The sequence below is a fragment of the Triturus cristatus genome, chromosome 8 (assembly GCF_964204655.1).
Source record: "Triturus cristatus chromosome 8, aTriCri1.1, whole genome shotgun sequence".
NCBI lineage: Eukaryota > Metazoa > Chordata > Amphibia > Caudata > Salamandridae > Triturus > Triturus cristatus.
In genome coordinates, this window is record NC_140591.1 from 523,157,024 (window position 1) to 523,180,126 (window position 23,103).

Sequence of the window (23,103 nt, forward strand, 5' to 3'; positions counted from 1 at the left end):
TGGAAATATTTAACAAGTCGGATATTTCATGGCCATTTAACGAAGGGGTGCTACTATACAACAGTAACCCCGATGGGGTGGCACCCGCTGAAGCTTGAAACTGCTCCAAAGACTCCACTTTAGCTGGGCTTACGTAGCGTCCCCAAAGTTCCAGGTCATTAGATAGTGCAGATAAATCACCCCCCGGCCTATCATTCATAGGTGACTGAGGGATCGGTGGTATATGCACTGGATCACCTACGGTCATCATTTTCCCCTCTGTGGAGTCCCGTAAGGGAGACCCCCCTACCATTGATTGTGGGGCCCCATACTGTACCAGAGGCGGTTGGGGGTCTATGATGGCTGGTGAATGAAATTCCAGAGCTTTAGTATCTGATCTTTCTGGCGTGACAAGTTTGGATTTTTTTAGACCAGCTAGATCCCAAAGTTCAAGTAGTTGGCATTGACCTTTCAACGGTGGGTTATTCACTGATTTGTTTCTTGTGCAGGTGGTAGTTATTTTTCGGCCAGGTTTTTCTCCCACTACCCTTCCTGAGCGTAGGGTTTTAGACATTTTCCACACTATTTTCCACAGTAATAGACTTAATCAAAAAAAAAAAAAAAAAAAAAAAAAAAAGTAAATAAGTAAAACTGGTAAGAAATCTGGAGTGACGTCAGTCCCTGACCGGCCAAGTAAGTCCGAGATACAGTATAGCTATGACAGTACACAAATCATTCACAAACCTACGAAAGCGGACACAAGTTCAATGTGGCAGTAAGAAAATGTAAATGACCGGGCCCAGCCCAGCCTACCTCGGTCACAGAGGGCCCGGCGTCGCCCGCGCGCGTCCCGCGATGCGCGGTCTTCCAGCGATAATGAAGGCAGGTGAGGGGGGCGTGGCGGCGAGATGTAGCTGGCCAGTAATCAGTTCTCAATTCTCAGAGGGGTGCCCTGGGCCCAGACCGCCCCCACCTCGTCCTCACTCGCGTTAGCTGTTATGTGGAGTGATGCACTGTGGGTATAGTAGTCCTCCCGGTGGGTGCACGTCGAGGTGACTTCCTGCAATGTGGTCACTTGTTCATCGCATCAACACTGCATATAGTGAAGGGAGCTGTGAGATGTTATCATATTTTACAGGTTCCTGTACAATGTGGGTTTTTATGCTACTACATTTGTAAAATAAAAGCACCCAACCGATCGATAGATAGATAGTTTTGGGTTAAATGTGGTTCAAACATTTTCCCTCCTCTTTCCTTTTGTAAATCAAACTTCATGATTTTTCTACACACAAACCCATTACTGCTGCGCGCGCACCACTCGCGCACAAGCACTGCAAGCTGTGGCTGGCGGTAGAATTTTTCCCCCGCCACGGCAGTCATTTCTCGAAGCGGGCGCTTTTCTGTTTATTACTTCTATGTAGTAATGGTGGCACCCGTGCTTTAACTTAAACATCTTAGGCTAAAATCAGGTGCTGAGATTGCTTCATAAGTAAAAAAATAGACAATTCTTTACTTTTGAAGCAATCTCGGCACCCGACTTTAGCTTAAGATGTTTAAGCTAAAGCACGGGTGCCGCCATTACTACAGAGCAGTAATAAACAGAAACAAGCATTGGCATAGCCAATAGGTCTCGCTTTTGGGACCTTATAAGTATTTAATTATGCAACTGTTGCATGGCTAAACACTTATAAGGTCCCAAAGGCGAGACCTATGGGCTATGCCAATGCTTGTTTTTTTATTGTTGAGGGGTTTGTCCCTGATGAAAACCAAAGCTTGCTGAGAAACCTCTGAGCTTCCGAAATTGTGAAGTGTTTTTGGATTGTTTGAAGGGCTAAGGAATAAGCTATAGCTCTGCTAGATTTAAACCTTTCAATTGCACACTCTTCCCTAACCCCGAACAGTTTTGTTTCATCAAATAGGAGGTGCATTAAAGTGTTCACTAAGCCAAACATGGTGTCTTAGAGACACCGATTAACCCATGGCTATGGCCACTGAATCTGCAGTGTCTAGACCAGATTGAAATATTTGCTTAGAGGCAGTCTGACCATCTGCACTAGTTCTGAAAAGTGACCTTGCTGGTGATCCAGGAAATTGGGAACTACTAAGTTGGCCAACCCCAGCAAAGCACAAGTACAACACCCCAATAAACAAGTGGTGTTTAGTGATTTCAAGGCTAAACTCCCCAATGAGAATTGTTTTCCTCAACATTCACTTATTTTTGTGATTCTCTATCAGGAAGGGCTACTGGGAAGGCACTAGGTGAAAAATTTGTAGCGCATGATGCCTGAATAGCAAGACAATCGGGAAGAATAGCGAGAAAAAAAAAAAGTCTCTTAGAACAGATCTATATCTTCTACCTTTGCCTCTATGCACAGCTGGGGCTGTAGATGGTTTATCCCAGGCAGACAGAACTTGATCCAACAGTGTCTCATTAAAGGGTATGGAAGTAGATTGAAAAACCTAATTTAGGATAATTGACCGTGACTTCATAGAAGGAAGATTTAACTAAGACTTCAGCAGCTTTTTAAACTACAGAATAATATGAAGACACCTCAGGATATAACATAAGAAAAGGAACCATCATGTCTATTTCAGGTGAAGTGTCCAAGAAACTTGAATCCCGTAAATCCTGAAATTCATCAGGGCCAGAAGAAATAATGTGTGAAAGACTTTTCTCCCATCAGATAGAGGGTCTGCAACTGTTCCAAATAACTCTTGTAGAGTTTCTGCCCTTTCAAAGGGACTTTCGTACAAGCTTCTCCAAGACTCTTACCTAGATCTATGTGGTGCACCTGGAGGCATAGATAGATGAATTTTAGATACTGAAGCCTGCCACGATGCAACCGGTGCCAGATCAGTTAACACCAACAGCTTCAGAGATGCTTGGGATATTGTTGAAGAAATAGGCTTTGGGTGCATGGATAATAGCACCAGCTGTGGAACTGGGGGGTGATGGATTAGACTGCTGGGCAAGAAGGGGGTGAATTGAACTGATGGAAGATTCTTAGTAGGGAGTCCAAATGGCGTAGCAGAGGGGACTATCGCCCTCCTAAAAACCTCAAACATCGCTTTCAAAAAGAACACTGAATCTGTTCCTTCAGTAGGATAAGGGTGAGGACTACCCGACCCCAGAACCAGATTTTAAAAAAAGAACACTGAATCTGTTCCTGCAGCAGGATAAGGGTGACTACCCAACCCCAGAACTTGTTTCTATCTATGCCAACTCTTCTTGTGTATGTGTTACCTGAAACATTAAGAAGGTGGAGAAGTAGGGTATCTTGAACGAGGATAAGATCTCCTCCTACCTTCTTTCACCCTGGTCATAAACAGTTTTGACCCCCCTCTCTTTAAAGGCCTTGGGGTGTACACTTATGCAGGAATCACAAGGATGTGTGTCATGCCTTGAGCACAAACACCATAAGCACACCTCATGAGCACCAGTGAGGGTCACATGACCCTCACAATCTCTGACTGGCTTAAAACCCGATTTTTTCAGATGCAACAAATTCAACTGCCACAAAAAGATGAGCAGACTTCGGCTCCACGGTGTAGCGGGTAAAAAAGGAAACTACTGTTGGTTCAGTGGTTGGGCACTTAAAACTTTCACTGACTTCACTGAATGTTTAGATGCTGACGCTGTAATGAAGCCAGTGCCCTATGCCGGCATGGACGAGCTATTGCAGAAGAGTTTCTGGTCTAGACAAGCATCAGGAAAGGTTCACAAGATGAGGAATCTGCAAGTTTAAGTATCCATTAGAAAAATCCTTCCAACAAGCGATAAAGACCAAAATCGGTTGCTTTTCCTGAACCATGGGAAGACAAAGTCCTAGATTATGGGGCTTGTTGCAGGGGAATCGAAAAAGGATCCCATGAATATTTGCAACACTCAATAGTAAATAACCAATGCTAATGGCACGCCGCAGAAGCGTACATAACATAATAGTTGTTCAAGAAGTCGCTAGCAAAGAAGAGCAGAGCATTCAAATCCCACAGCCATTTTGAATCAACTGCAGAATTTCTGCTTGGAATGGCTTTCCTTTTTCCAATATTTGAAACTGTGACATAAGGTGAAAGGTGGGTGTGTGACCAAATTTGATGAGATAAGTCCGCAGCAAGAAGAATCTCTTTAAATAGCATTTAATCACAGGGGTGCTGAGCTATAGCACTGCATGTACAAGGCCATGCAGAGCGGCCATTGTACAGTAAAAATAAAAAGAAAAATTACAGCTTTGCAGAGAAAACGTTAAACATAATCATTACCTCTAATACTCCACTTCATTACAAAAAAGTGGGCAACTCTGAAAACAGCAGGGAGGCTTCGACAAAAACACCTTGTACGCCACATTCTTGAAAATCAATTTGTTTCACCGCAACACAGTATATAAAATCAGGCCCTTTTCAAAACAGCATATGCACCCCGTGAACAGTCCATGCGATGGGCGAGGTTTGCATGCTCCGTTTTCTTGATGGACGTGCTGAAAACACTCGTCCACTGGCTTCACCTCAAAACATTCCCTTATCTACATATAATTGATCATGAATTGCAAATCCACTTACTGGATGTCGATGCAGAGGAGGACAGGCGTCCCAGAAGTGCAGACCTCAGACAGTGCTCTAATACACATTAAACCAGGTTTGTCAAAGCTGAGTGGCAATAAGTCCAGCCTGGGAATTGTTTCTAGAAAAAGGGTTGCATTTCTTAGAAGCCACACAAGGCAGGGTTCAGATGGCAAAGCCATTTCTACTCTCACGAAAATTAACTGGTGTTTTACAAAACATGTCACACTGAAATTAATAAACAGCTGTCAGTAAAAAGACTGCCTTAGGAAGGAGTGTACAAATCACAGAACCCTAAATCAAACCCACAAAGTCCTTATAAAGGGTCTAGATTATTAGTAACGATTAAAACCACACTTTGGAATGGATCTAGGAACACAATAAAGGCATGCCATTTTCCCAGTATAATCCCTAAGTAGATACATTCCGATTAAGTGAATTGTACGTGCATTTATCTTACATGGATGACCTGTAAATAGGGGCAAGGAACGCGCCGAGTCAGCACGCGCTAGTTGTTTACTAGCATTGAAAGCTACTGTGAATAAATGAAAATAAATAGAGAAATCAAAGGTGGTGTGCATTTTTTCGCCTAACCGACATGTCCTGAAAATCTGCTATGGATCCGACCTTCAGAGCCATATACTGGTCACCACTGATCTAGACCAATAACTGCTCAGTATGCAAATTTGGGAGGAGTTTAGAACGGTTATGCCAACCAAGTATACGGATATACAACTGAAAGGTGCTGGAGAGCCCCGATAATTATCTACTAGCTCGTCTCGACTCTGTCGATAGATGTAGCAGTTCTGTTGAGAGGTGTACTCGTATGACGGTAGTGTTGATGGTACAGATGAAGGCTGTTGTGGCACAATGATGTTCATTTACGTAGTAGGCCTGTAGTGCATACGTTTTATTGCCAAGTAAGTTGTGTGTGACGTTTGTGTGTGTTAAGTATAAAGTGCTATTGTGAACACGCTGACTCCCAACTATGTGGAATGTCTGAACTGGTTGTACAGAGCTTCGTCTAGGGTGTTCTGTAGAAGGTTTTGTTAGTGGTGGGTGCTGTTGTGGCCCTATGTTAGCCTTTTAAGGCATAATTAAGGAGTGTTTGTTATGTTGTGTTGTTTTGTGAGTAATGTTAGGCTAATCTGTTGGCCTCTTAACTAAGGGATATGGAAACCAGGGAACAGCAAGCAATCTTATCCATCCCGTAGATGTTACCCTTAAAATATAGTAAGTCCAGCACCCAATGGTATGTCTCTCTCGAATTTGCTACCAAACTGATGTAACAAATTCAAAATCAAAACATTTTGTGTCCTAGGTATGGCTGCATAGAGATACAGACCATGCGTGCCATGGCCCAAGGTTTTTCTCAGGAAACATCTGTCCACTGTAAGCAGCACCCACTTCAACCTCCAACCCCAGCCCACTGCGGACACAGGCGGAGGCCAGAGTCTTCAGTGCCAGTCCGATAGCGGCTGACAGTGTGGGATGCCTTGCAGTACCTTTAGCATCCAGCAGAAGATGGTGAATTTGAAGGAAGTGTAACCTTAATGAATTGCGAGTAAGCGAGTCTGCCCAACAAATAAGGGATGAATGTTTCCCTTGCTTAATTTTTTTAAACAAATCTGTCAAATCTGGAGTTTTAAAGTACATTTGGCACGTATATTTGCTAAACAGCAATAGCCTGGGAAAGGAACCTATATATAAAATAATCCAGAACTTCAAAGGTGTATCAATTTTGAAGCAGCAAAAAGTAAGCTGGTCTTCCCCGGTGCCATCCCAAGACTACGGAACAACCTACCCAGGGCAGGTGGGAAGGATTTATTTTGCAATATTTTTTAAAGTTTATATTCTCTTCCCTAGAAGTGGGATCGCATTTGACACTTTGAGAAGCAATACGGCGCCCTCATATTTGAAGAAGCTCTTGAAAACTGTATAGTCTTGCCTTGTAGCACAGGTCCTTAACTTACACTCGCACAAATCGTCCATCTTGCTTCCATTTTGGATGCTCCTCACAGCAGGTTTCTGAGACCGCTTCGGCAAGGAGAACACCGTACCCCCCTTGCAAATCTCACCTCAGCCTTCACTGATGCACTTAGAAATGTATCCCGCTAGACCTGGACTATGCAGGAGCAATATACGTTTGCTCAGAAATAATTTGTCCGCTGAAAACTGCACCATACCAGTCCTGACTTCTGGAACTGTGTACCTCCGTGTTAAGATCTGAAAAATTCTCTGAATATCCAAGTGAGAATGTTGTGCATGCAATATTAGAAGAAATTAAAAATGGGTCCTTAATAAAAACAGCAATCAATTATCATAAGTTGGCATTGCTGCAGTGTACCTAAATACTGCTCGGCTCGCCTTGCTGTAGTGCACAGAAGTGGCGCTTCCTACTCCACAATGAGCAGAAGTCAAATACACAACAGCGGCACCAAACAATCAGGATGTGCTGTGCTTCTGGTGGCTTGACCATGGCTACCACACCGCCCCAGTGGTTTATGGTCATCTGTAGTAATTAGAGCAGGTCGTCATATCATCAAAATAGAAATAACGTCACTACATGCTACTGCCCATAAAACTTAATGTGCCAAGATATTGTAGATAATCGGGTATTAATTTTATTTACCGAGCATGAAGTCACATGCTGGCTTCACGGCGCTAATACATTCGACCCAGGTCTTCAGTCAAGTGCCAACTCTTAATACTAACCAGCAGAGAACGAGTGTTATTCATAAACAGCCCAATCTTAATTTGTTCCAACCTCATCAAAATGTAATGTAACAAACCAAACAAAAGTGCTTACGCATTGTAGCCGTTCTCTCTTAAGGCTCACTGCCACCCACTGGAGCGTAGCCAGCGCTTTGTGACACTGCAAGAAATTAAAATTAATAAAAGTGACCCTGCAAAACGCCATCTTCCCACACTTTTTAAAATCAGACAATGGGGTCGTCACTGCTCATGTAATGTGAAAAACACCATACAATGATAAGGATGGGCGGTGGTATTTTAGGATTGGATCCCATGTGAGATGTTTAAAGCAGGAAAGGAAGATGTAGGTAGGTTTAACCAGGACTGTTGTACCACAGCAAGAGGTAAAGACATGTTTATTCATGGAACACCCTTCTACTTAACGCATTCTCACCTACCACCAATATAAAAGGAGAAGCCCATCCTTTTTCCAGCCAACAGAACAACCGCCCTGAAGAAAGCAACAATAATGAAGGGCCTCGCACGTGTTTCTTATGTTCAGCAAAATTACAAGTCAGCAAAATCAACCCACAGATATTTTTCATTAGGTGTTATCTGTTGACCTTCATTAACGTATGCGCTTGTTCACAAAGACTTAAATAGTTTAGCGTAAAGCTGGGATAAAAAAGGAATATACATCAGGATAATGTAAAATGGCAACAGAATATTCCTATGTCACAGAAGTCACAGAAGATAAGCATATAACTAAGGAAACGTAAACAGTAGAAACAATACCACGAATAAGACAAAGGGGGCAGATAATCAACAAACTAAAAGACTGACTGACAAACAAGAACCATGTTGGTAAAGCAAAGTGACAATATAACTAGCGAAACAAAACAAAGAAAAAAAAGGAAGCAGGATTGTCAGATACCATTCTTAAAAAAAACACTAAAATCAAGCTTACGAATTTTACAAATAGTTACCTAAAGATTTCGCAATAAAGTGTCCTAAATAATTACTTAATTACAAATCTTAAACATAAAATTCACATTTCACAAAACCATTGCTTCACCAAAAACTCTCGATTTGTTTTCATACTCTCTTGTCAGCGTCTAATATTGTGAATGGGACAAGGATACTTTTACAATCCAAGCTGTAAGCATCAACCTGCCAATGTCTGCCTTTCAGAACAGTGTTGAACTAAAGAACATCAGTGGTCCTGAACAGAAATATAGTTCTACAAAAAACAAAAAAATGATAAGAATACATTTACGTGCACCTTCAGAAAGAAGTAACCGGGAGCCATTTAGGCAATGGCCAGGCCTTAGGTTTAGTATGTGAGAAGGCGGGCCTTGAATGGGTGGAGTTTGCAATAAGGTTTGGGCTTTAAGCCCTATACCACCTAGCCAAACATGAAGGTGGGGTAATGGAACTAGGAGAGGGATTAGGGTTTAGACTCCAGCTCTACCCGAGAAGACCGTCTCATTCTCTAACAAAAGAAATGACAAAGGCTTGAGAGGGATGCCACCAATGTTTTGGGTAGGCTTCAAAACCCTCTTATGAATGTAGACTGCACAGAGCCTCTCACATTAAGCTGGAAACCTGTTCTCGTCAGGGGTTTCAAATTCATTTTGTGCACACCATGTGATATAGGCTCTTCACCGGAAGACAGTGGGACACAAGGTGTTGCCATCGGAGGTGGCTGGTCTGAATCGCACAGTTTACTTACAAAAAGGTACTTGCAAATTAGCTCAGAAGATGGATGTATGACCTCACCATTCCATCATGAGCATAACGTGGTGGTGCTGGGAGGTCCACCAGCGGACGCGCTCCCTGGTCTGCACATCCTTTTGCACCGGCCACACAAGATCCCCCTGGACTCGATGCCTGCTTCCAGGGGGGTGCATTTCAAGAGATGTGTATCGAACAACCGCGAGGATCACCAACACAACAAATGAATCCACCATTAGTAGGGTTTTCTTTTAAGGCACATTAAAACAGTTAAAAATGATGGGAATAATGTTGCCTACCTCTTCTTTGACAGCAGAAGGTATGTTCCAGCTGACCCAGGATGTCCCGATCTTCGTATCTGTCCTCATTCACTATTACCCAAAAGCAGTTTTCTGACATTTCCTGCGGTCTAATCTGCAAACAAACATTAAAGGCTTACAACGCATTGACGCTCTCATAGGCGACAAAAAAGATTTTATGGCTAGTAATTCTATCCTGAAAGACAAAATATTTGCAAGTCGTTTCTCACGTGAACCATTCTTACAATGTTTTTTATTACTATATCTGTACCGTGTTCACCTTTTTGATCGGTATTTTGGTCCAAAGTTTTAGACTGATAACAATGGCTAAGGCTACAGAAAAATTTCGTTTTTTAAATTCGATTAGGAACAAAAAAAATGTTTTAAAGAAAAACATCTCGACGAGTCCTTTCATTATATGGTCTTGTTTGAATTATTTTGGAAGTTACTGCATGAACTAATTACACGTGGCTGATAGAATTACAAGATAATCACGAGTGCTGAGTCATATATATCAGTAAATGATATTAACAATGTGTTAAACACTTTAGAGAGGTAATTTAATATAGACCTGTAACCAAGACCAACAATTACAGATTCTCATGCCACTAAACATCTGACAATTGCACCTTTTGTTAAGGCAGCAAAGGGAGCCATATCTAAAACCAAGCCGATATAAGAGTGCATTAGCAAAGGATAGAAATGTCCACAGAATATGTCTGTCTGATGAAGTACAACACGGCAAGTTCATTTGAAAAAACAGGCAAGCTTTTGATGAGAACCCTTGATAAAAAAATTAAAAAATAATAAATCCTAACTTTTCTTCCTCAGTGTCAAACTTAAATTGCTCCATGTGTACCCGTAGACCATTTAATTGAATACCCTAGCTTTTTAGAACTTTAGCTCTCTTGCCAGACTATTATTTTTCCAAAAATCCAAACAAAATATATATACATAGAGGGGAGTTTACCAGCAGGCTTCATCCATTGGTCTGTTGATTTGTCATTCTTCCCCACACCACAAACTAGAGCATGGGGCAACCTGTCAACCAACTTTACACATTGGCTCCCTTCACTTCGAGTGACTGAACAAAGCTTGTAAAGTTTGTTCACATCCACCGTAAAGTAGTTCCTTTCTCTTCAGTGACAAATATGGATCAAAGTTAGCTTTATTCTATATTAACCTTAAATATCAGCTATTTATTTTGCCTCCACAACAGGGACTCAAATGGTGATTTATTTTCTGTCTCTTTTTGGAAGTTTATGAAAAAGTGTTTAACCCCTAACATGCCTTGGACGCAACGGCTACGTCCAAGACTGTGGCGCTCCGGTGCCAAGGACGTAACCGTTACGTCCAAAGCCCACTATTTAGAAATCCCACTGATACAAACATCAGAGGGATTTCCTTTCTTAGGTCGAGCCTGGACAGCTCATGCGCTGCTGCGAGGCATGCAGTAGTGGCGTATGGCTTTGTAGCCCTGCCCACTCTCTGCCCATATTTTTAATTGGCTTAAGTCATTGGCCTTTGTAAACACTGGCTTCCGAGTCATTATTAGGCTCGTTAGTCCCTCCTTGGTACTGCCTTGTCTGCATTTGTTACCTCCCATAATGGCTGGACCTTTTACTGGTCTTGTTACATGGTCTGCTTCATAAGTTGGTGAGCACTATTTTGTTTAATGCTCTTCCCCTAGTCCACCCGCTACCTTGCAGCATGCTGCCTGCTTTTATTTTAATTTTTAATAATGGGGGTCCGCTTTATCTATAGCGGTCGCGATTACTTTTTATTTTTTTATTTTAGCAGGGCAGTCCGTTTTTAGCGACCGCAATTATTTATTAATTTTGTTTACTAGTGCCCATGCATTGCTTTCACATTCATGGAGGCAGTGACCCTTTCTTTACACAAACCGCGTCTAAAGAAAGGTATGCAGTCGACATTTAAGTGAAATCGTGGCATGTGCGTGTTACCCCAAAAAAATATCGGTTTGTCAACTTGACAAACAGATACTTATTTTTGTCAAAGCCCACGTCGTGGTTTCGCTTTAATGTCTGACACGCCTCTTTCTTTAGACGTGGCTTGTCTAAAGAAAGGGGAGTGGCCTACTAGAATGTTGAAGCACCACATAAGTGTTAGTAAAAAACTATATGTATATTTCCAATGCAATAAGTCTCGCATTTGCGAGAGTTTAAGCTATTGCATTGCCAATAGCTTAAACTCTCGTTAATGCGAGACCTAATGCATTGCAAATGCTTATTTTTCTTCAGCCTCAGGAGCTGGGGAAGAGCTCAGATGTCACTTCACTGAAAGTGAAATGAGCCGATCACAAGGCTTTCTGGTTATGGTGGGTCCAAAAGAAAAGCTTGATCTGGGGACGCAGGCCTGTATATTCTGGTTATTAAGTAGTTTACGGCAGGTGCCTATGTGGGCTTCTCCCAAGCCATCATTAATGAGACTAGTAACGACTAATTTAATGGCAGAAAGTAACTGGAAAGAGCAGCAGTCAACAGCAGGACCTCCTTCAAGATGTAAGATCTCAATTATACTGCTGTCAGCACTAATTCCAACAAATCTGCCTTAATCAAAACTGCATGAAAGGATCCTACTTCCAGAGGAGCCCGCACTGAGGGACACTCCATTTCATTTTTGGACATATGTCTAAGCGGCTGATACTTTGAGGGAAAGTAGTCAGACCCAACTGAAGAAAGGAGTGGCAACAAGTGCTCCTCCTCACTTCTGTTCATGTTGTGAGGCACCATATTGTGATGATGACTACCAACTTAGTGAGGTACTGGGCACTACAGTCCTGGAACTCTAGGCCACTCTAGATGCACCGTTATTTTCTTAAGTTGGCACAGGAATATTACCTCCCTGCACACTGACAACTTGAGAATAGTATATAGCAATATATTAAGTTGTACTTTGGTTTAGATTGTAACTGCAATGTTATCTCTGCGATGCTATGGATTGTTCAATCAAAAACTAATAAAAATTTGTTTGCAAAAAAAAAAAAAATGTGAGGCACCATCAACAGGATTTAAATCTGCTCTGAAATGGAGTCTAAAAGGTCCGCCATGGTCTGTCAGTAATGCAAGAGAGGCGCAATCGGATTAAACTCCTGCTCGTACCTACCCGCCTCAAATATCCTTTGGGGCCACCCTCCTCAAACTCATTAGAATACCTATTTTTGCTGGTGGATGCGAGATCAGCTATGGTGGCGGTGTTGCCGAAGGGGACACAGATGCTGGTGTTGCTGGAAGGGCTACTGGCTAAGGTCTCTGGGCCTTAATGGCTCGGGACAGCTTAAGAAGCGATACCGGAGAGGGGAACTGTATGGTGACAGTGTCGGGGACGAACATGCAGGCAGAAGCTCACACAGTGACCTGAATAGTCTCCTTAAGAACTGGAGGTGAACCAGAGGGAACCTTTGTGTGCCCGAATATCTCAATCACCACACAGAGGAAGAAGGCTGAATTAGCACCAGAAATTACAGGCTAGCCAGTGGTGGAGATGAAACTGCATGTGGTAGAGGCAGCAATGGGTGGGAAAAAGCCATGACGTAGATACCCAAGCAAGTAGCACCGTTGAAAGGGGGTTTTTGAACCAAGTAATATCTTCTAGCTCTAGCTGCAGCTCAGAGGACGACTCCACTGAGGTGGAGTATGCAGTGGTGGTATATCCAGGACTTTGATTGACTTTAAGGGGTGTCTTTCTCCTATCTAAGGCGCTCCTTTTAATGTTTTTTCTTCCTATCCTTAGAAAGACTGAAAAGAGGAAAATGAACGTGACTTCTAATGAAATGAGCGTCGAGCTAGGAGAGTGATCCATAAAGAATTTGGCTTTTTACTCTTTGACAGCCTTCAAAGGCATAAGGCCACAATTGTCCCATGACCTGGAGTTGTGCTTCAGCCTCAAGCAACAAATGCATAGATCAAGTGGATCGGATATGTCCAATGCAGTTGTAAAAGTGTTTGAAACTTCACTTATTTCAGAAGACATCCCTGGGCAATGTACTTTTTTTTTTTTAAGAAAAGGAAGAAATCGTCCATAAATGTCAAAAATCACTCAACACCTCAGGATCTGTGCTGAAAGGCACAGAAAAAGGTAACTGACGTCAATGCGCTGGGGTGGGTGCTGTATGGCTCCGGTGAGGATATCCTGGTGTTGTTTCCAGTCCTAAAATCGAGTTAGCACTCCCTACTGGAAATTAATAGCTATGAAAAGTTTCCAGATCCAGTTTGGCACCTGGACATATATATGCAATAGTTAAGGAGTAATCGACAAGTAGAATTTATCCCATCAAAACATATCTAGCCCCACTTATTCAAATGTGCCTAGTGCCACCTTTGGATACAAAAGCCATTCAGGATTCATATCCGACACCTAGTCTGCTCATATGCTCTGGTGTTCAGAGACCCTGACAGTGGGTTGGCCAAAAGAAAGATCTGTTGCGGGTCCAGCCTTCTCCAAAGGCACATGGCCTCATGACATAGGATCCAGGACCCCACTACGCCCTGCTTGTTGCAGTACCAAATGGTTGCAATGGTCCAGACTGCACTTCGCTCCAGAAGAATGATATGGAATTGGTGCTCCACAGGACATTAGATACCCATAATCTCCATCTTTCCCAGATGACCCCCTGGCCACAGCAGTCACCAATCTGTTACAACCGTGAAGTATGGATGTGGACAGGAGAGTGGCCTGCTGCAAGTCAGTTTGGTGTCCAGCCCAAGCCGTCTCCTGAGGCAGCTGGATAGAGTCAGAAAGGCAGCTCCAGTTCTTGGCCCGTGAATCTTAATTCCACTGTAGAGCCTGCAAATGCCAACTGGCATTCAGACAAGAGGATGCACTAGGCTAAGAGCGCAATACGTTTCAGTACCATCCTCACCAACACCCAAGGCTGAACCTGAATCATGGGGATAACTGCCTGAATGTGCCAGAATAGCTGCAGCAATAGAAAAGCCTTGAACGCCTCCATGTCCAGGATTGCCTCTATGAAGAGAATTCCTCTGCGTACGGCGAAGATGGGACTTTTGTTTGGTGACGGACAATCCCAAGGAGGTTAAGAAGGTGGCCTTGAACAGTCAGTCTGATTAGTTACTTACCTGTAATCCTAGTTCTCTTCCAGGGGTATACTCATCAAAGTCATACACACTGAATAATCCCCGCCCATGTGCGGGATCTCGGAGCATATAGAAATATACACATATATTATGTGTGACCAAAAAGTGCACAGCACTACCACGAAATACATGTATACATGTATATAATAACCATAAATATGCAGCCTAACATATATCCAATAGGACAACATGCCAAAATTATACAGGTTTTTCTTGCATAAAAGCAGTATTACATATAAATACTGTAATAGAAAGCATACATTGAAATAGTGACATACAAGAAAACCTTTATTTTCATAAAGAAAAGCAGGTAATAGAAGGCATTTGGCCTAAAGGCTGCATAGGTGAATAAAAATCACAGTACAGTAAAAAACTGGCACCTCGCCTTTAAGGCTTCCAAGAACCTGGACACCGTGCCTTTAAGACCTCCAGGAGCCCCTCTGCTCCCATCATGCACCATAGGTGACAGTTAGGTCAGTTCTTTTTTACGGTGTACTAACTTGCAACAACCTGATTAACAGATGCAATCACTACTAAATATACTAAAAATGCTCGTCCGGGGAGGATGGCTGGTGCGTATGACTTTGATGAGTATACCCCTGGAAGAGAACTAGGATTACAGTTAAGTAAATAATCCTTCTCTTCCAGGGGAAACTCATCAATAGTCATAAGCACTGAATAGAGTAGCAAGCCCATACCCACTACCTCGCTGACGAGCAAATAGCATAGAGAAATACATGACCAAGCATCTTAACATGACATTAACCAAACAAATTCCTCAGAGAGGCTTGCCCAACTTGGGCATTCGCCTGAGAATCAGAGTCCAAGCAGTAATGGCGGGTGAAAGTATGAACTGAGCGCCAAGTAGCTGCTTTACAAATTTCGGACATAGGCACATTTCTTAGAAGGGCCGTGGTAGAAGCCTTCCCCCTGGTGGAATGTGCTTTGGGTTTGCCCTGAAGAACCTTATTAGGTAGTTGATAGGCCAAGGATATGGACGAAACAATCCATCTAGAGATGGACCTCTTGGAGGCTGCTGAACGGTATTTATGACACCACAGTTAACAAACAACTGGTCCGTATGTCTCAAGGACTTAGTTTTGTCAAGATAGAATTTCAAAACCCTCTTGAGGTCCAAAGAATGGAGAGACCTCTCTGGTGGAGTAGAGGGATTGGGGAAAAAAAGTAGGGAGAGTGATCGCCTGATTGATGTGGAAATCTGAGACCACTTTTGGAAGAAAACTCGGATGTGTTCTTACCACCCTGTTAACGTGGAAGACAGTATACGGCTCTCTACAACATAACGCCTGGATCTCACTAACCCTGCAGGCAGAAGTGATGGCGACTAAAGGCCGTTTTCCATGATAAATGCTGCAGAAAGGCCTTGTGAATAGGTTCAAAAGGAGCACCCATAAGTTTTGTAAGAACTATGTTGAGCTCCCAAGGAGGAGATGGGGATCTCACTGGGGGGATAAACCTTTTTAAGACCCTCAAGGAAATCTTTCACCACTGGCATTTTGAAAAAAAGAGGATTGAGATTAGGGGTGGGCGGAATTTGCGTAATCGCGTTACGCAAATCTCCGCGAAACGGTAAAAAATCTCCGCGAACACGCAGAAATTCCGCGAACACGCGGAATTGCTTGTTCGCGATACTTTTTTCCTGTTCGCGATCGCTGTTTGCGTGCTCGGGGTGAAATATCTCGCGAACACGCATATTGAGAACGCGAACAAGCAAAAAATTTCGCGAAGTCGCGGAACGCAGATTTTTGGGCAATTTCGCGTTCTCCGCGGAACGCGAAATTACCCAAATTCCGCAAATTCCGCGAACGGAACGGAATTTACCGCCCAGGCCTAATTGAGATGCAGATTTCCTGTATGCAGTGATAGCAGCTAGGTGCACCTTAATCGAAGAGAACTACAAACCAGATTTGTCTAAATGTAGTAAATATGGCAACAGTATCTGCTCCTGACCCTTGACAGGATCATGAGCATTGTCCCTGCACCACAGGTAAAACCGCTTCCACTTGCAAGCATAGTATTTCTAGTGGATGGTCTCTTGGCTTCTTTCAGGATTGACATACAATCCGCTGGTAAGTTTAAGTGTCCATACTGAATGACTTCAGGAGCCATGGTGTCAATCTGAGTGAGGAGAGATTGGGATGAAACACTTTCCCCTCGTTCTCGGACAACAGATCCGGGCGGCAAGGCAACCTGCGGTGTGGCACCCCGGACAACTGCAGAAGGTCCAGGTACCACCACTGGCGTGGCCACTCCGGAGCTATCAGGATCATTCTGGTGTTGAACCTGTAAAATTTGTTGATTACTGCAGGGATCAGAGGAAGCGGTGGAAAAGCGTACAGTAATGTCTGGGACCAGTTTATCAAAAGGGCATTCCCTCGAGTCCCTGGTTGGGGAAACCTGGACGCGAAGACGGGGCATTTGGTGTTGGCCGCGTCTGCAAAGAGGTAGATGGCTGGCACTCCCCATTGTCGAAAGATGTCTTGAGTGACTTTGGCATTTAACACCCAGTTGTGCGCTTCTACGAAGTCTCTGCTGAGTGAATCGGCTTGGGTGTTCATGGAACCCGGAAGATGAATGGCCATGCTGTTGAGACCTCTTGGAAGAAGCCATTTCGAAATGGACTGTGCCTCCAGAGAGAGAGTTCTCGACCTGGTGCCGCCCTGCTTGTTCAGATAAAACATCGTTGTGGTTTTGTCCGTCTGAACTAAGAGAGATTTGGACTGGAGAGAAGGATACAGAGACTTGAGAGCCAGGTGAACGGCTCGTAACTCGAGGCAGTTGATTTGAAATCCTCGCTCCGTCCAGAGACCTTGCACTTGAAGTGACCCCATGTGTGCTCCCCAACCTTGTAGGGAGGCATCTGTGACTATAGTCTGAGTGGGGATGTCCTGATGAAATGGAACTCCTTTCAGCAGATGTGAATTTTTCATCCACCATCTGATAGAGTCCTTGGCAGATTGAGACAGAGTCACACGGTCCTCCCAGTGACCTGAAACTTGCATCCATTGGTCTTCCAGGGACTGCTGCAGAAGACGCATGTTCAATCTCGCATTGGGAACGATGAACACGCAAGAGGCCATGGAGCCCAACAGTGACGAGACTTGTCTGACTGTGGGATGAAATGACAATCTCTCCTCCAAAGGACACACGCTTGCCTTCATGGCATCCAGAGAGGCGCCCACGTAATGGATTCTCTGGGTCGGGTTAAGAATCGACTTTTTGAAGTTGACCTGAAGCCCCAACATGTGCAGCAGCTGAAGACAGTAGCCGAGATGGTTCTGAAGCAGTGATGGGGTGGCGCTCTCCAGGAGCCAATGGTCCAGATAGGGGTAAAGGAAGATTTTGCGCTTTTGTAAAAAAGCTGCCACCACCGCCATACACTTGGAGAACGTTCGGGGAGCTGACTTGAGCCCGAACGGAAGAACTTGAAACTGAAAGTGTTGACGGCCTACTTGGAAACGGAGAAATTTGCGATGCCTCCTGGACACCGGAATATGGAAGTAGGCGTCTTGCAAGTCTATAGCACACACCCAGTCTCCCTGATGTAGAAGTGGAAAGATCTGGTGTAGGGCCAGCATTCGAAATCTTTCCTTGCAGATGAACCTGTTCAAGAGCTGTAGGTCAAGAATCTGTCTGTATTCTCTTGCCGGGCCTCTTTTTTCGACCAGGAAGTAACGGGAATCAATTCCTTGACATTGCTAGTGTTTCGGAACCTTCTCTATGGCGTTTTTTTGTAGTAGACTGTTCAGCTCTTGCTGCAACAGTAGGAGGTGAAGATTGGATTTGCTTTGAGGAGGAATTGATGGAGGTGGGGCCTTGAACCTCAGCAAGTATCCATTTTGTACAATACTCCGCACCCATTTGTCGTTTGTTATGGATTTCCACTTCCAGATAAAAGGTGATACTTCCTCCTACCGGAGCGGGTAAAGGACCCAGAGGAAGCTTCTGCTCATTGCTTGGCTGGCTGTTTGGCCACAGAGGACTGCTGCCTATTGTTTCCCCTGCCTCTGCCAGGTCGTCGCTGCTGGAATTGAGACCTATGCTGTTGCTGATTTTCAGATGACCACTGCGAGGTTTGAACCCTCTGCTGGGAGGAGCGCTCGTCATAGGGGCGAAAGCGTTTCCTGAATTCTTTCAGTTTCTCGAGACCAACCGCCTTCACGGTATCCAACTCCGTCTTCATCTTGGCCATCTCATCATCCGAATGATCGCCGAATAATGAGGAGCCATTAAACAGAAGATTGACAATCCTCCGTTGAGCATCCGGCTTCAAGCCTGTTAGGCGTAGCCAAGCCGAACACCTGGAACAGATACCGTGGGAATAACTGTGGGCAGCCATATCAGATGCATCTGCAGCCGCACTAATCACCTGGTTATCTACCAAGCCACCTTCGTGCAGTATCTCCTGAAAGTCCTGCTGATCTTCTTTCTGGAGTTTTTCTGTGAACCTGGTAAGGGAGTCCCAGAGAGATCTATCATACCTCCCTAACAAAACTGAGGCGCTGGCTACTTTCATCACCGAGGCTGACTTATTACACATCCTCTTCCCCAGAGAGTACATATTCTTGCTGTCTTTCTCTGGAGGACATGAAGAAGATGCAGCAGAGTTTGCTTTTCTGGCTGCCGCCACAATAACGGAATCTGGTGGGGGGTCTGAGCGCAGAAAAAGAGGGTCTTGAGCTGGAGCATTGTATTTTTTGGCAATACAAGATGGCACAGAACCTACTGTGGCTGGAGTTAGGAAAGTCTGCATGGCAGGTTCTATGAGGCCTGGGACCAGTGGCAGTAAAGGTCTGGAAGATGTTCGATGATGTAGAGTCTCAAAAATAATAGATGTGGAAACCGTAGGAGTTGACATGGCAATGCCGAACTTCTTGGCCCCCCTGCAGAGAACATCATTTAAAGTCCCTATGTCATCAATAGAGGAAACTCTAGAAGGTGGAGTGGTCGACAACGTTGGAGAGTAATTTCTGATAGACGATCTGGTGGATGATGACCACGTTGGAGATCTTCGTCTCCTCCTCCTGGGAGAGGAAGTGTGACGTGAACGAGATCACTCCCGAGATTTTGTATGGCGGGAGACAAGAGATCTTGATCTTCTCGCGGTTCGTTGTGGAGAAACCCTCGATGAAGTAGTTGGTCGAGGACTTCTTGTATGTCGTGATGGAGAGTAGGTGCAAGAATAATCCAAATCCTGACTTCCATGATCCGCACCCCCCTTCACAAAATTTCCAGTCCCTTCTAACCATCTGCCTGAAAGGTTAAAAGGATGTGATTTCTTTAGTGGCACCGGAGAGCCCTCCGGTGAAATTTGAACGATGTGAAGGCCAGGGGATGATGAAGCTCTCCTCGACGTCGACCGTCGTGACCTCAACATCGATCTCTCCCCCTCTGCAACCTCCTCAGAATCTGCCACAGGATCTTTGTCCCTCGACCGATGTCTGGACGACACCATCGGCGTCGACTTCATTGGCGTCGACTTCCTCGGCAGCGAGATGCTGGATGATTCTAGTCTCACCGATCTCGACGTAGCCCTCAACGTCTTACGCCCTCGCCATTGAGCAGGAGATTTCGACGTCAAACGTCTTGGGTGCTTCTTCGGCATCGATTTCCTCGACGGCGAGCGCCTCGACTGCGATGGAGATCTCTACATCGACAGCCGGTATGCTCGCAGCAGGGTCTTTGCCAGCGAGCTCCTCGACGCCGACCTCCTCGAAGGTGGCTGAGTGTTCCTCGCCGTCGACGGATGATTTGGTCGACGGATGATTTGACGTCGATGGGTGTTTAACAGGTCTCTCTGGACCAGTGTACTTCAAGCCCGAAGTATGTCTCGACGTCGACTTACTTTAGTGCGACGGAGAATGTCGTTGTCTCGACGTCGATCTGTCCCTCGACGCTGAAGACTGTCTCAGATGCTTCTTCGACGGTGATCTCGACGCCAAGCAATCAGGAATCTGCCTCTTCCTGGACTCTGAAGAGGTAGATCTTCGCAGTTTTCGATGTTCCTGAAGAGAAGAAGGGCCTTGATGACACTCAGAGCCACTCTTATGATGACTTTTACTTCTCTCCAGCATGACATGAAGTCTAATCCTTCCTCCGTCGCTAAGAGTCCGTTTAGAAAACTGCTGACAATATTTACAAGTGTAGGTTTATGAGAGGAAGGTAGACAAACGATGTACACAGAGTGTGGATCAGATTTAGCCATCTTTTTTCCACAAGATGGACATTTGTGGAATAAAGCTGGCATTCTGACAGAAAAAGATTGATAAAACTGTCAGAAAAGATATAAATATCACCCAGCAATCAAAAATTGTCGAGTAAAGAGAGAAAAAAACAATTTCTGACTAGAAATAATCAAAAACTGTAGAGCTCAAGCTCCAGGATCCTCTCAGAAGGAGCCGGAAAAAAGAACTGACCTGTCACCTGTGGTGCATGATGGAAGCAGAGGGGCTCCTGGAGGTCTTAAAGGCAAGGTGTCCAGGTTCTTGGAAGCCTTAAAGGCGAGGTGCCAGTTTTTTACTGTACTGTGATTTGTATTCACCTCTGCAGCCTTTAGGCCAAATGCCTTCTATTACCTGCTTTTCTTTATGAAAATAAAGGTTTTCTTGTATGACACTATTTCAGTGTATGTTTTCTATTACAGTATTTATATGTAATACTGCTTTTTATGCAAGAAAAACCTGTATAATTTGGGCATGTTGTCTTATTGGATATATGTTATGCTGCATATTTATGGTTATTATATACATGTATATATTTATGTCGTGGTAGTGCTGTGAACCTTTTGGTCACACATAACATATATATATGTATATTTCTATATGCTCCGGGATCCCGCACATGGGCGGGGATTATTCAGTGCTTATGACTATTGACGAGTATCCCCTGGAAGAAAAGCTGACATACAGCAATACATGTATTCCCAACCCCCAAACAAGAGCTGAGACCACCTCCATTACCTTTGCAAATGCCTGAGGAGTTGAGATAAGAACGGGAAATGCAAAGTGTTCTGACACCACCATGAACTGCAGGTACCGTCTCTGGGACTGCATGACAAGTATATGAAACTATGTTATCCAAGTATAAGGATAGTATCCAGTCCCCAAGATATGGAGCAGAGAGGATCTCTGTTAAATTGAGCATTTTGAACTTGTTCTTTCTCAGAAAAGAGTTCAGTGGCCAGTATAAACCTAAAAGTAGCGAGTGTAGGATCCACTCACCCCACTCAGCGTCTGGAACCCTTTCGATGGTACTCTTGGCCAGGAGGAGAATGAACACCTGCAGTAAGATCGAGATAGTGCCCGCCAAAATTTACCTTGGTGCAAGGGGAAATTGAGGCAGAGAAGAAAGGAAAGTTTTGATTTAGATCATTAGAAAAATCCGTAAAATCTATTGATCTGATGAGATGGATTTACAGCCTGGGAAGAAATGTGATCTTCTGCCCCAACCAGCTGAGAGTGGATCCCATGAGGGCAGCAAAGGAGCCTGAGATCGCTACCAGCAGGGGAGGAAGCATTGTAGGAATGCTGCCCCTGCTTGTGTGAACAGGTTTGACTGCCACCACGTCCTCTGCCATGAAAAGGTTGGGCAGAGTGCAACTAGGCCTCTAAATTATCAACTAAATTCTCTGTACTGCTGATGGACTAGGCAGGTTGGCAGCAAGTACCCCAAGAATCATGCTGAGATGTGACTATCTGTAAATCGTTCGAGCACAGAGTCAGACTTTACTCCAAAAAGTCTAGAGCAGTCATTCAGCACGTTCATGAGAGATGCAAAGAAGTCCCAACAAAATCCAGTTGCACGTATCCAAGCACGTCATCTAATCACTATGCTGGTGCTGATAGTGAAGCCTATGCAGTTGGTGGTGTCCAGGCCAATAGTTATAACATATTTTACCTCATCCTGCCCTGAATATTTTGCCAAAGAGCCAAACGGAGGTCCTCCAGTACAGTAAACAAGAACTGACCGGCCGTCTTCCACAAAGCGCGAGTATCTGCCTTAACGGCACATCGCATTCATGAAACATTGGGACAAGGCTAGCTGCTGAAAAGTTTTTTTGCCAAAGGTTTCAATACACTTTGGTTCCCTATCCGGTGGTTACTAGGGGCCAAATGTTAGTGGACAAGAGCAACTGATCATGGTTTTGACCAAGCAGCCATGAGGGAGCCTATGAGTTCCTCATTAATTGGAAATAGAGTCTCTCACTAAGGGCCACACAAAATACAGGAGCCATTGCTGGGAGAATTTTCCGGACCCAGTCTGAAATCTGGGATATTCAAACAGTGAGGAATCGGTAGTTAGAATTATCCATCAGAAGAGTAAGGTATAATACACTCTATGTTAAACATGGACATTTGTACAATACTATAAGAAACGTTGTAAGTAATTTGTTGTTTGGAGAAGATGGTAGTACACCACAAGCAATAAAATCACTAACCTGTTAGGTCCAGGAAGTGAGTGGCCACCGTGAAGGCAGGATAGAGACAGGAACTGCAACGGACAAGAGAATTGCCATGATGCAACATTGAGAAGAGCAACTGACTTCCTCCCAGTTGCTAACAGCCGTCGTTCAGAAACTGGGAGCTGTTCAACTTTCAATTTGCAAATGGGATTTGATGTGATATCAGTTATTGGTATCCAATCAATGATTTGTGACTGCAGTTGCCATCTATTGATTCATAACATTACGATCGCAAAGAGTG

At 44.2% G+C, this 23,103-nt stretch overlaps 1 protein-coding gene across 3 annotated transcripts in view; it reads right to left on the reverse strand.

Moving 5' to 3' along the window:
• Nucleotides 1-23,103, reverse strand: part of DIAPH3 (diaphanous related formin 3) — a 2,278,729-nt gene that overhangs the window by 1,381,214 nt on the left and 874,412 nt on the right. For all 3 annotated transcript variants that reach the window (XM_085621985.1, XM_085621986.1, XM_085621987.1), the window contains one exon: nucleotides 9,264-9,378. In XM_085621985.1, the coding sequence (XP_085478111.1) occupies nucleotides 9,264-9,378 (115 nt within the window). The remainder of the gene's footprint in view (nucleotides 1-9,263; nucleotides 9,379-23,103) is intronic.